Source organism: Colletes gigas, unplaced genomic scaffold (genome assembly GCF_013123115.1).
Source record: "Colletes gigas isolate AHSC1104 unplaced genomic scaffold, ASM1312311v1 Colletes_gigas_Sc00002, whole genome shotgun sequence".
Lineage (NCBI taxonomy): Eukaryota > Metazoa > Arthropoda > Insecta > Hymenoptera > Colletidae > Colletes > Colletes gigas.
The window spans coordinates 11,507,192-11,521,095 of NW_025106631.1; the positions used below are offsets into that span (position 1 = coordinate 11,507,192).

A 13,904-nucleotide genomic window follows, 5' to 3' on the forward strand; every position below is an offset into this window, starting at 1 on the left:
CACAGATTTTCTTTTATCTTCATGAAATAATTAAAGTGTTCTATATATTATCGCTATACACACGGAAAAATAAATATATTTCGTTGCTAAAATGTTGAGGAACTGGTTTGTCATCCGCAAATATTAATTAGCTATATTCCTGGCCACAAAAATTAATTTCTTCGCGAATTAAAGGATACTCTGCTTCGTTTTAATAAAATTTGACGAATTCAGAACACCAAATTCTGAAGAATTATTCAAATACAATTTCACAAATCACAGGATGACCAAAGAATATTCAAGGAACCTGCTCGAAATGTAATTGTCAAAAGAACGACTGTGGTCAAAAGCACAAAGGAAGTACGGAAGAAACTTTGCCACATTTTTGGTCAAGTCCGCGATACACGCTGGCCGAATAAGTGGATCAAAGGGACGCGCTTGAACATAGCAAGCGGCTAGAAAAGAGGCGCCAACGAAAGAAAACGAGCAGAAAACTTAAGTAGTTCCTGGCCTTTGCTCTGTTTTTCTCAAACGTATCTTTCTTTCTTTTCCCTGCGATACACAAGAAAGCTTTCGAAATTCTTCGCGTTACTAAAATGCGACAAATGGTACAATCGACGGGTAACAAGTAACAAAAAAGGTGTCCAGTACGAGACATTATAATATTGTAATCGATTTTATAATTTTATCGATTATAAAAAGTCTACTAACAAAAAGAATTTGTTATATTACTGTTCGATAAGAATAATGCAAATGTCAGATACCAATGCCCGTTTGACGATCGTATTAATAATTAAAAGAAATGGTTTTTAGTCCAGACAAGACAAAACAATATTAATTCTTAACAGACTGCACGGAAAAAAACTTCTTCTGGTTTTGTTCGGTTTCTTCAACCGTCGCGTCAGTGCTTCTATTATATTATAATAGTATAAAGTGTCAAGAAGATACTCATTTCAGTAAAGCAAGTACCTGTGAATGTTTCTGTAGAAAATTAAGTGTAACTTTATAACTATGCACAAAGCTTCGAACGAGTTTTTTTCAAAACGATGCTTTCCAAATAGCAAACACTGAAATCTCGAAAATTATTCCACAGATTAACTTGCATTTTTATAAACATACGAAGCAAGCGTTTCGTTACAGAATAAATCTGACGTGTCAGAATTTAGGGCTCAAGGAAATTTGAAATTTCATATTCGTCAACTACAAATGATTTCCTTCAGAATAATAATGTATGTCGTTCGGTTGTATTTGTTACTCGAAATGAAATTTACCTAACTTTACACCCTGTACACCTTGTATATTCACACTAGTTTTCATGTTCACAATCTCTCTCTAATGTATGATTGCAATGTTTGTTTCTTTTCTGAAAATGATTTAAGAACTTACAAGTCGAAGCATTAAATTCTAAATAGCTTATTTAATATCGTTCAGTTGTATTCGTTATTCGAAATGAAATTTACCTAACTTTACACCCTGTACACCTTGTATATTCACACTAGTTTTCATGTTCACAATCTCTCTCTAATGTATGATTGTAATGTTTGTTTCTTTTCTGGGAATGATTTAAAAACTTACAAGTCGAAGCATTAAATTCTAAATAGCTTATTTAAGACTGACAATTAGTCGTTCCTTATTTCATATGTCGACAAGTCACCTAAAAAACAACCGTCTAGACCAGAATACTGCTTTAAATATGGAAAACTGCGCGTCGCTAAAACGGGAAGCGCGAAAACGGCACCTGAATAAAAAGTATCGTTTCACGAAAAAATGTAACAAATTTACAATACGAAATTGTTCCGTTGAATGTGGTTAGTAGAGTATAAGCAAAGACTAACGCAATAAATGGACACAGTTGCTCGACGAGTGTAACTAAATAACATTCCATGACTGAAAATGTTTCGCACAAAGTGTATGGCTTGGCTTGAAGAGGATTAACGGTCAAAAGAAACGAACAGAATCCCTCGAGTCAAACAAATGAAAAACAGAGTTACGCTCGATAACAAGAAACGGTGTGGTGAGTTGAGAAATAATTAAAAAGCTTAGCGGGGAAGCTTTATCTTGTGACGTGTATGCCTGACGCGTGCGTGTACTTCTTACGGAAAAAAACGAATTGCACTCAAAAAGGGAGGAAAGAGCCGAAAAGCATGGTTGAAAGAGGCAGGAACGAGGAACCACCGCGAAATGCTCGCGCTAAACCACAGAGGAAACAAAAGATGCCGCCGGCGAATTAAGAACGATATTTTAACGCTCGACTTAATTGCATTAAACCGGGACCGAGAGAGAACACGAGCAACGGAAAAGGACGGAGGGAAAACGGCGGGGCGTGGACAGAGAGGGGATTGAAGAAGGCTGTCAAGAAAAAACAAGAAAACAGGGAGTAAAGGCGAAAATGGTGGGGAAAGGGACGCGGGTCAACCTTCATGGTTGTTCTATTCACCGATTGGATGTGCCATGGTAATACGTCGGATTTTCAAAGTGCTCCTCGTTGCGACGGCGCCGTACCCTTTGAGCCGAAACAAAGAGAGTGCTCGCTTTTTTCGCGAAGTGGTCGGGGCGAGAGGCAGAACGGAAGAAACGGATTATGTTTTAGACCTCGAATGGAAGACCGAGGGAGAAGAGAAATTACGAGGAGCACCGAACGAACTACGAACCGGAGGAATCGGGGAAGGAAAGACGAAGAAAGAATGTTGTCGAAACCACACGAGATATTTCGAGTAAAAGAGTTTTCTTGTACCTTTTCACTGCTTTTTTCACCAATGTGTCACGCGGTTGCGATACCCTCCAAGTTTTCTTTTTAAACACTGGCCCGATTAAATCTTCAGTCGATTTTTTAGGTGATGTTCAATAATATGAAGCTTCGTTCTTCGGAATTTGTATATTTTTATAAGATTCTATATAATTCCTATATGATTTTGTACCGCAAGAGCCCCTTCACACGACGATACCGTATATGAGATACATGTCGAAAACTTTTATCTCATTGTCGACGTTCATATCGAGTTTACATGTACCTATGATCGGTATTCAATCGTATTTGTATCGCATACAAGTATCGTCGTGTGTAAGACCTCTAACTTGGTTCCGAAAGAGGTTCAACACTTTCACTGTCCACATAGCAAAACAAACACCTACCAAAGACATCTAGAAAAAAATTAAACAAATAAACAACAGCTACACACACACACACACCAAAATCCACTTCCTCGAAACCGAAGAAAACAAAATCGCAACTCTTCCAGAAGATATTGCTAATACCTTGGCAGAGAAATTCAAATTAAATTCAAATAACGTTAAGTTTTGGCTCAGTGGACAGGAAACGTGTTAATTGCTCTAATTAAACTTTTCCTCGGAGGCTACGTATGTCTGCGATTCCGAATTCGACTCCGCGGTCGAATGAACAGTTCTCTTATGATGGTCCAGCGTAAACGGGCCTTCGAAATCTTTTTGGCATATTTTACAAAAAAATTGATCATCGACGTCGTGACTCTTCAGATGGTTGTTCAAGCAATCTTTCCGCGTGAAGGTCTTTTTGCACATCGTGCACCAGAATTTATTGGGATTCACGTGGACCGTGTTGTGCCTGGTTAAGTTGTCTATCCTGGTATATTTCTTTCTGCAGATGGTACAACTATATTTAGCCTTCTCGGAGTGACATTTCTGATGGTACTTCAGATACCGCTTATACGCAAACGTTTTGTTGCACGCGCAACAAACTATCTGATTTGACGCGTCTTTTTTCACGTCCATATGATCGGCCAGTTCGTCGCTATTAACGAATTCCTGTTTGCAAAACTGACACTCGTACCTTCTCAATTTTGTATCCTTGCGTATCATACCGAGAAACGTCGGGTCTGTCAGAAATTTATAAAGCAGCGAATCACTGCGTTTGTCGTCGCACTCTTCGTTAGTATTCGATATGTCATTTTCATGTTGCTCCTTTTTGCATAAATTAACAGCTTCGACCGGTGTATAACCATCGTGGTTACGAGCATTTGAATTATCTGTGCATGATTCTGTGGGATCCGTACTCGAAGGACCGACTAGAGCACAGCAATGTACTTCGTTTATATGTGACGAACAAATCTGAAATACATATACAAACGTTAAGTATTGAAACACGTAGAGGAAAATAATTAACTGCAATTAGGATTTACGTTATTGTTGTCGTTGCAGCAATCAGTTTCTTCCGAACCCTCGTCCGAAAGTGACTCGGAATACTGACAACACGATGATAGACCAGCTATCGAGCAGCAATTCCATGAATCTTTTTCAGACACAACGGTCTAAAACAAATTTTAATTATTCGGAAAACAGAATCAGGGAATTCAAAATTAAAATACATTTTATATAAATATTAAATGTTTACAGCTGTTCCATTAAAACAGTCATTCTACGACTATCCTAATTGAAACATTAACAGAAAATAAATTTAATCTTTCATTGAACCTTGTGCTATCATTCTATAATAATATACAATAGAATGTAAATAGATTTTTATTTATAAAACGTAAAAATCAAAACAATCGAATAAACTTTCATTAAACTTATCTATCAGTAAAAATTGTATACAATAGTAACACTGCAAACAATAATGACTTCCCAAGTTGTTTCTGCTTAGTAATATATAGAAACAATTGAATATATTTGAATCAACCGAGGTTTGTTTGCACTGTATATTATTTTATGAAAAAATAAAGACAAAAATAATAAATATACTATAATCAACAACAGCGTAATAGTTAGCTATTTATCATTATAAAAGCGGGAAAATTTTATGAGAAATTAGTCATGTTATATTATACAAGGCGATTTACACAACTGTAACAAGCTATATTTTTGTTTTGATTTGAGTTAATGAAACATGTTAGAGGAGAAAGATGAAAGGTCTTAAAGGGTCCTTAAAGCAGTGTAAATAGTTTTCTTGTAGGTGAACGCGCAACGATCATATTGAGATCATGGTCGTTTTTTTTTAACGAAAACCTACATTTTTGTTCACACATGCCGAATCTTCTCCTTATTTTGAGTAAAACAGTGTTAGGATAACATTAACGATAAAAAAAATAGTTCACAAGATTTATTGAAAAAATGTCTTTATTGAAGCAAATACAAAAAAACATCTTTTTTATGAGGGCAGATACAGAATAAAGTATAAACGCATCTTATTAATTCAGTAGAGAATCTAAAAGAAAATATAATCTATTGCAGAGCAGTAACCAAACATCTTAATTTGATAATGAAAACGATTGAAAAGCATTGTGCAAAATGCTTGAAACGTGGTGGAAAGGTGGTTGAACATTTGCTTCGATAAAGACATTTTGTCAAACAATCTTGTAAAATATTTATTTTTCGATAATGTTACCCGAACACTTTTTTACACAGAATAAAGAAAACATTCGGTATGTGTGAAAAAAATGTACGTATTTGTTAAAAACAACGTCCATGACCTTTATAAGACTGTTACGTAGCCACCTACGTGAATATTAATCACATTACCTTACGATCCCTTTAAGACCTTTCATCTTTCTCCTTTAACATTTTGTATTGACTCGAACCAAAGTAAAAATATAGCTTGTTACAATTGCGTAAATCACCCTGTATAATAAAACGATATACAGAAGAGGGTCACTTATGGAGTAGACTAAAGTATAGACAAAATAAGAACTGAGCAACAGATTCTTACAAAAATTGAGTATAATCACAACAAAAATAAAATGAGCTTTAGTTACCTTCTGACGTTGAAAAATATGTAAAGAAACAAGTAAGAGCGTCGATCGTTAAAAGATTATTAAGAAAACGTAATCATCGTGATAATATTTCTCCAAAGGAGCCGTACATAAAAAAATGTTACTTTTGGCAAACTGCAATTTTCACATACGAGTATTCTCTGTTGACTTTCTGTTCTAATGAACAATTAATCGAAGGACTGAGAATTAGTAATATAAATAAAAAAGTAAAAGATTGAGTTATATTATGATTTCGTGCACAAACGACAATTTTCTTTTAATATTCAAAAAATACTAAGTACAATTGAAAATCAATATATTATGGAACCTGAAGGAAATTAAATGTTTCGTATAAGATTATATTATAAACAAGGGAAACCCTAAACAATTTCTTGAACAAGGAAAAAGGATTTTGCAAAAATTTAGTGAAATCAGTTTTTTGACGACAGAAATGTATGAAAATTAATCGTAGTTTGCCTATAGAATATTAATACAATTTACATTCTTGTTACCAAAATATGCATATTTCATTGTATCTGTAAAATTTTTGTTGACAACCAAGTTCTACGCAGAGTTATAAAATTTGCTCCATTTATTTGTCACTAATAAAGTCATGGTTATATTGTTGTTACATGGTAAACACAGATACATATGTTGAACTATTGGAAGGATTTATAAATGGCAAAAATCGGTTGAACAGTAAACTGAACAATGAAGAACAACACACTGTATTAATGTCTACCTTGACACTCGACATAATAATAAATTCGTATGAATGACTTTCTATAGCATCTGTTTATATTTTAACCGTGGTTTTGAGAAACGCGTACTACCTTTTAACCGATCTATGAACGCGTATGTGAATGAATACGAATAAGTTACACAACACATAATGAACAGATACTGTCGCGTGTCCTACCTTTTCTTTAGTAGTGAGATCTAATGCTTCCACAAGATCTTTAGATGATTCTTTTGTTTCCTTATCCTTCACATCGAAATTTTCTGATTGCTTCGTTTCCGAATTGCCAGCAGTGCATTCGTCCGATCCATCGTTTTTCTTATGCACTGTCAGATGCCTTGGTACTGTTTTTACTCTCATTTTTATTTATTATGACGCACCAGGCACTAGCTAGAACTTACATCTATTATAAAATTATTAAAATTAGCTTAGCTGTCTAATATATATTATAATTTTATAAGACTACATGTGGGATGTTTCTTTGTAAAAGCATCACCCGAAAACGGCTGAACAAAAATTATGAAATTTTATAATTATCTTCAAAACATCTCCGAGCAAGTTTTAGTAAAAATTTGATTTTAAAATGTTAAATACTAAATAATTAAATTTTCTCAAACGACGAACGAAATTTTTAAAATTCTTTACTCAACCTTGTTTCATTATTCAATCAATTCACTATATTTCGAAAATGATTTACATTATCTAAGTGCGATCAATTTTTCCGTTATCCTTATAAATAAAAGTTGGTTGTATCTGTGTGTATGTTAAAGCATCACTGAAGAGCGTCTGATAGGATCACGATGAAACTTGGAACGTGTCCATAGAGTACTTCGACTTAAAATGTAAGCTACATAACATCGCAAAATTCGTGTCGGGAGGGGAGTTTTTAGTGCCACCCACAAAAGGGTCATATAGGATATCTTGTCTACTGGTGCTTTTATAGCACCAAGTAACGTAAGAAAAATCATTGTAAATGGAATTTATGAAACTTCTTGTTCTGAGCTTGAAAGTGACGTCAACTACATAATGTATGCTGTCTCGTTTACGAAAAAGCATACATAACAGAAAATATTGTAAATTAAATTTGAAAACATTTTGTTCTATACAAATTTTTGATAGAATCAATAACAATCAAAAAGTTGACTCAAACTCTTAACTCTGTTTACTTTTACTCCAAAATTTAAAATAAAAAATGATATATGATATCAAGAAACGTTAAAATACGTTGTGCATTCATACAATCTTTCTCTCCTCGGACAACGTTGGATAATTCATCTAATTTAAAATAAATTCGACAGGAAACTTCAAAGAATGAATGTCAATTTACATATATCGATAATTGAATTATTAATTATTTTTAACAGAAAATATAATGAATAGTATACCTTGCTGCAGATAGTGCCCACTTATTTTATCTTTTAACTAATACAAGTTCGCATAAATACACGCGAAACTGTACTTACCCGTACGTTGTATGTAATGCGTACGTGTATCGGAGTGTGAAGATGATTTTTCATAGAATGAATATTTAAACACTTCATCAGTAACACTATGAATTCGATTTCGATATTTAACGTTATTCGCGTAAACCTGAGGTACACTTTTCACAACATGTCGATCGTAACTGAGAAGGAACGATGCTTGGTCGACCTTACAGCTAAGTTTACCGGTCGGCCAAACGAAGGATGCTACACGGAGTCATTGAACATAAACCCAAGTTTGCAAACAGAGTCCGACCTCCAAGAAATCCGATCTACCATCGACAAATATCATGTCCCTATAAGAGCGATGTTTTTGTACGGCACGCTGAATTACCGACTGTTAACTGATATTTCTGTCACTATTTACCGAATCGCGTATCGTTAAATATTTTGTACTTACCTGTTGGCTACTCGACTCTCGGACAACGAACTAAAATATAAAATAAAATATATAGAAGAGGTCCGTGGTAATGGCAATGAAATTGTCAAAGGTAAAAAAGTAACATGAAAATATTTCAAAAATTAATTTAATAATTTTGTCATGTTGCTTACCTTTGATTTTGATTGTTATTTCCTTTCCGTGGCCTTAACTTCTGCAGCATCGAATTATTTAATATCATTTCTTTTCCATACCTTTTTTCTTTGAAATATTTTTTTCAAAAATTACTTTCCTTGCGAAAAGTCTTGTCAAGAAACTATTCCCAAATCAACCTTAGGAAGAAAATTAAAACAATATTTACAAAGTGCAAATAAAATATAGTATTCCTCTCAGTGCCGTCATAATATGAAGAAAACATTATATATGTAATATTTTATGTTATATTTGTATTCGTTTCGGATACATAAATAGTACCTAGTTCTCTTTCGATTTTCTGTTGTTATTCCTTTATGTTTTGTTTTTCATCCACCGCATATAAGATACCACAGAAAGTGATTTATGCAAAAATTTATTCTCAATTTTTCAAGAAATATTCCCTTTTTCTTTACTATCAACAATGTCAGCAGTAACAATATTAAAACATGTACTTCTCTATGAAAGAAAGCAGACAAAGTCATGGAATGAAAAATTTATTTTACAAGTGAAACTTTGTTTTTCGACTACTATGTGTACTAGAATGGACCGCAACTACATGTATGTACATATATGCTTGCGTACGTTATACAAATTAAGTTTGTTTCTTGATGTAGATAACTCGAACATTTCGTTGTATTAAAAATATAACAATTATACTGTTGGGGTATACCATTTTTGCTTATTTCGAGCGCAGAAAATATTCTTTTTTATTAGAGCGAAGGGGAATGCCTTCAAAAATGTTTAGAAATATTTATTAAAACTATTGGATGTAGGTGGTGAAATAAAAACAATTTGTTCGATATTACTTTTAATTAAGCTTTATTAGAAACACTTGGAAGACACGTCTGCACGGTTTGAAAGAAACATACAGAATGAGATAGGTTAGTGACGAAAAATTCGTCCCGTACCCTCAGACCCAATCGGTCCTATACTTTGTCTAAACAAGCCAAGGAAGGGACACAGCTTCACCCTCCTGACTTGTATCTCGAAACGCGAAACGCAACACACGCGTCGATGGTTTTTGTCGCGGAAAGAAAATTTTCTCTCTTAGAAGATAAAAACCAACAAAAAAATCAACAGCGAGAACAATGTTTTTTACGAGATTGAAATGAACCTGTCAACTCTTACGTTGAAAAATGTTTGCTCCGAGGAAATGGTGGAAGAGTGACGTGGCATAGCCGAACGAAGTAATCATCGTAATCGGAATAAAGAAACGAGCCGTTGAGCGAAAAATAAAAACAGAGTAGGGAGAACGGACAGACAGACAGTCGGAGGGATAGCGATGGGGTCAAACGTAAAATTGGTAAAAGAAGCCTCGATGTTTGGTAGGATGTTTCGGTGTCCCCTCCCTGCACGTCCCGGTCGTTAATACGGCATAAGGAGGAAGCAGGGTTAAGCGAGGGTGAAGCGAGGATTTTTAATTGTAGTTCAGCCCGTATAACCCCGCTCGACCCGCCGGTATTGTCATACCGGAGCAGCGCTTTTCTTTATTTCCCCAGTGGCTGGATGAGGTTATACATTTTTTTAACTACGGCAATGCCTCCGTCTTCTTATTAGCAAAGCTAATTGGAAATACAAATGGTTATTCACGGTAAGAAGGAAGCCTGAAGACCGACTGCGAGGCGAGTACCAACCGATGGGGGGCTTTATGGATGGGCGGTGAGGTACTGGATAGAAGGGGGGGAGGGTACGCTTCCATGTATTAAGCTTGTATTTGCCCTGGATAATTAGGACTTTTTCCCGACCAATTCGGATGAATAATTGATTTTGCTCCAGCCTGCCAGCACACCCCGTCGCTTCTGGACCTCTTCGAATGACAATCACCCGAAGAAAAATACAGATCTTCGGATGAAATATTCAATACGTACTCGATGGGGAAGGGTGAACGCGGAGGAGAAACCGTCTGGGAGTACCATCTGGTTTATTTTTCATCTAAAACATTCAGAATAATACGGTCAATGTTAGTGGCATCGTTGACGAATTTCTCGAACATGCTCCAACTTTCATACATTTTAAATTGTCGACTAAACGTTTTTCGAATTTTCATTATCGTAAAACGAAACCGTTTATGAATAATACAGTCGAAGCTTTATATGTACGTAAAAAATATTACATATTTACGTTTATATCTAAAACAAATCACAAGTTTAAGCTTAAAACTATGGACTCCGTTGTTTTAAAAGTACAATAACTGTACGAGTACAAACGCAATCATCTATCTTTTATAATTAAGAATTCGGAAGAGTTGTTTACTTTTTGAATCTAATTTCCTTTTCTTATTAATATATTCCTAAGAACAAGATTTTAAAAAAGCGATTCACAGTAAAGAAATCGATGAATTACCACGATAATAAGAGCAGAGAGAAATGGCAGGCGATAAGAAAAATTTGTTACTAAAATTTCGTTGCATTGTATCAAGCAGAACTGTCAAAGAAATAGTCGGTCAAACAGCAATCTCACAAAAGCCCTCTTTCTGCCCCCTTAAGAAGAAACGCCCGCGGGTCTCTGCAACTTTTTTTCATCAGCATTTTACGGTTATATCCGTGCATTAATAATGCACATGCTTAATATAAAAAGAAGCCCACGAGTCTCCGTCTAATAAACTGGAAGAATGCTTTATAACCGGCTGCGGTTTCGGGTCATGAGGAGAGGGTGGCGGAGAGTTTGCTAGAAGCAGGCTAAAGGGGTGGCTTTCTTCTTTATGCCTGCAGAACGACCAATCTCTTCAGCACGCGTCGAACGAAAGTGGCCGAACTTCTCGAGCAACGAAGAGACAAATCGCCACGCGGCGAAACCGCGACTCGTTAAAGGACTTCCCTCCTTTGTTTCCGGCTAAGAAGACAACCACCGGGGAATATATATTTTTGGGGGAGTGTTGACGACGAGAGGGAAGAAGTTGCTGTTCAAACTCACGGAATGTACTTTTTGGACGGGACTCTGCCGTTAAAAGCTTACTGCAGCCTACCCAATTGCAAACAATCAGATAGTCAAGCCATTAAAATAGTAAAGCCAAGGAACTAGCAACGCGCCAATCACAGACATCGATGAACCTGATTGGCCGTCTCCTATTAATCGCTTTTAGTATTTAAGCAAATCCAAAACAAGATTTGCTGATAAAACGATCGTGCAAGTCCCAACAATGTTTGCAATTCTTTTTTAACAAGTACATATACATCATAGTCTAATTATTAGTTAACATATCAATGACATGCACCTTTAAGATTACGTCGAAAGAGAATAATTTTATTTTATGTGTATCACCCACTAACCTTTTTTTGGCCCTTTTCAGTAATAGAAATGTAGTACTAGAGATTTGTAAGTATTCTGATTACTTTTACAAGGTGCCCCAGTATCGATGATACAACCGGGAAGAGGATAATTCTACATGAAGAAAACAAATCGAAAATAAAGAATAAAATTTGTTGCATCGTTTTTGAAAAAAACGACTATGAAAATTCATTGTATATGCATGTGATAGAACACGCCTTAAATTATATTCAATCGCATGCATATCGGAAAAATTATAAAATTCAATTATCTTAAAAACAAGACTGAAATAAAAACATTTTATTTTTTATTCATGCAACATCATCCCCGTTTCGGTTGTACCATTGATACTAGAGCGCCCTCTATAATGCTGCTGGATGGAAAATAATTTTATTACTAATGAAGAAATATTTAAAATATTTATAAATTTATAAACGAATAACATATTTACACACTAGATAAACTAAATTTGTCTTATTTTATATTTTTTGCACATTCTTCTTATTTATCATTACCATTTATAAGATGATATTTACATATTTTAAAATGTTTAAAATTATAGATTCTTATCCTAATTCAGAGACAGCTGTCGCTGAAAATAGATCTCCCAGATGAATAAGTTAGGCTAATTCTATCTCTATGATGGTTTGTTTAATATGAAAGAAATCATATAAACTTCTTGCTATTCTAGATTGAGACGAATTTTGAGAAAATGCATTCTCGTGAAATATGAGAAACGATAAGATAAGACACGTGAGATTTTTAAACTGTTACTTAGTACCGCAATCAAAATATAAACAACGAAGTCTATTTTCTCATGTATCACATACTGTTTATGTAAATATATTAGATTAGATGTATACACGATTCAATGGAGCGTATTAGCATGCAAATTTAGGACGGTCGTACTTCGTCTTTTGATAACGTATTTGAAAAATAATTTTTATAGCGAGGCAACGAAATATTTTTCTATCATTTTTGCGCGAAATAAATTATTCATGACAAGACAGTCATCTCCAGTTATATCGTGACGGTGACGTTCGAATGTAAATCACTTTCAGCCGAGCAATTTTCATATTCATCTTATTCTCGAGTGTCAAATGAATTTTTCGTTCTCCCCGGAGCTGATTTTCGAGTTGCGAGCGAGAGGAGGTGGCGGCAGATAGCGGAGGTGAGACTTTTTGAAAAATATGAGTTTAATAAAGAAGAAAGTATGATGTATGGGCCGCTGCCAAGGGAGAGAACCTACCGGGATCAACCGACTTCGATACCCAGATATTGCATGCGTAATATGTATTATATAAGCAGATGAAGGGAATTGCTGCGATATATGTACTGACAAGAAACACTCGCCAACTGCTCAACTCCGATTTTTATGAAACTTTGCAGGTTCGTAAATCAGTCAGAAATTAATAACCACGTTATTGTAACTGCTGAAATTCAACTACAAAACGATAGAAAACAAATATGTATTTATGAAAGTATGAATTAATTCAAAACCTAAACACTTCGAGTCGTCTTCAGCTTGACAAAACTTTATTTTTAATATAACAATAGCAATGATCTCATTCCCTTTTACTATTTTAAGGGCCATAAACCAAAGTTCCTGCTATTTTGTTTACGTCATTAATGATTCCTGTTTCTGATATGCAAAATTCAGCCGCCCCTATGTCTTAGAAATCACGAAACGAAAAAAACTATTCGAGCAGATAGAGATCTAAGGAAACAGTGCAAATGCTTATACAAACGGTACTATCTTGGAAACGTGTCGTAGCGCAGGCGATATTCAAATGGCATCAATTTCTACGGAATTGCCCCGTATATCCGCCCGCAACCTGGATGCAAGGCCTTTCACTCCCTTCTCGAAGAGGGAGCAAACCGTATTGGCAGATAGCTACAACATCGTTTTACAACCCCTTATCTGAATAAGTTACGGACATCTATTCGCAGTTTCTCTCCTTCGGAACTACGTGTTCGGCAGTGTCATCGATTTCCATGGAAATTCCTCGTACGCTTCGTTCTTCCTGCTAAAATAGCCTATTCAGAAAAAACGTCTGGAACGAACGATAAAAAACGGACTCGTATCCATTAGTTCATGCACAAATTCTCCTCTGCCTTCATGTTTTACTGCTATAACACTA

At 35.2% G+C, this 13,904-nt stretch overlaps 1 protein-coding gene across 1 annotated transcript; it reads right to left on the minus strand.

The window, feature by feature from the left end:
• Positions 1-3,283: 3,283 nt before the first annotated feature.
• Positions 3,284-5,498, minus strand: LOC122400879 (gastrula zinc finger protein xFG20-1-like). Its single transcript, XM_043402617.1, has 3 exons — positions 5,478-5,498; positions 4,134-4,262; positions 3,284-4,062 (listed from the first exon to the last, which is right to left on the minus strand). Exons 1-3 carry the CDS (start codon positions 5,496-5,498, stop codon positions 3,310-3,312), a joined length of 903 nt encoding a protein of 300 aa, XP_043258552.1. The 3' UTR covers positions 3,284-3,309.
• Positions 5,499-13,904: the final 8,406 nt, after the last annotated feature.

Bases quoted from the DNA above. Each gene is read 5' to 3' on its own strand.
- LOC122400879 (XM_043402617.1), bottom strand. From the start codon at position 5,498: ATGAAAGGTCTTAAAGGGATC. The intron at 4,263-5,477 runs GTAAGGTAATGT...AATTTGTTTTAG, and splicing joins TGAAAGGTCTTAAAGGGATC to ACCGTTGTGTCTGAAAAAGA. The intron at 4,063-4,133 runs GTAAATCCTAAT...TATGTATTTCAG, and splicing joins GCTGCAACGACAACAATAAC to ATTTGTTCGTCACATATAAA.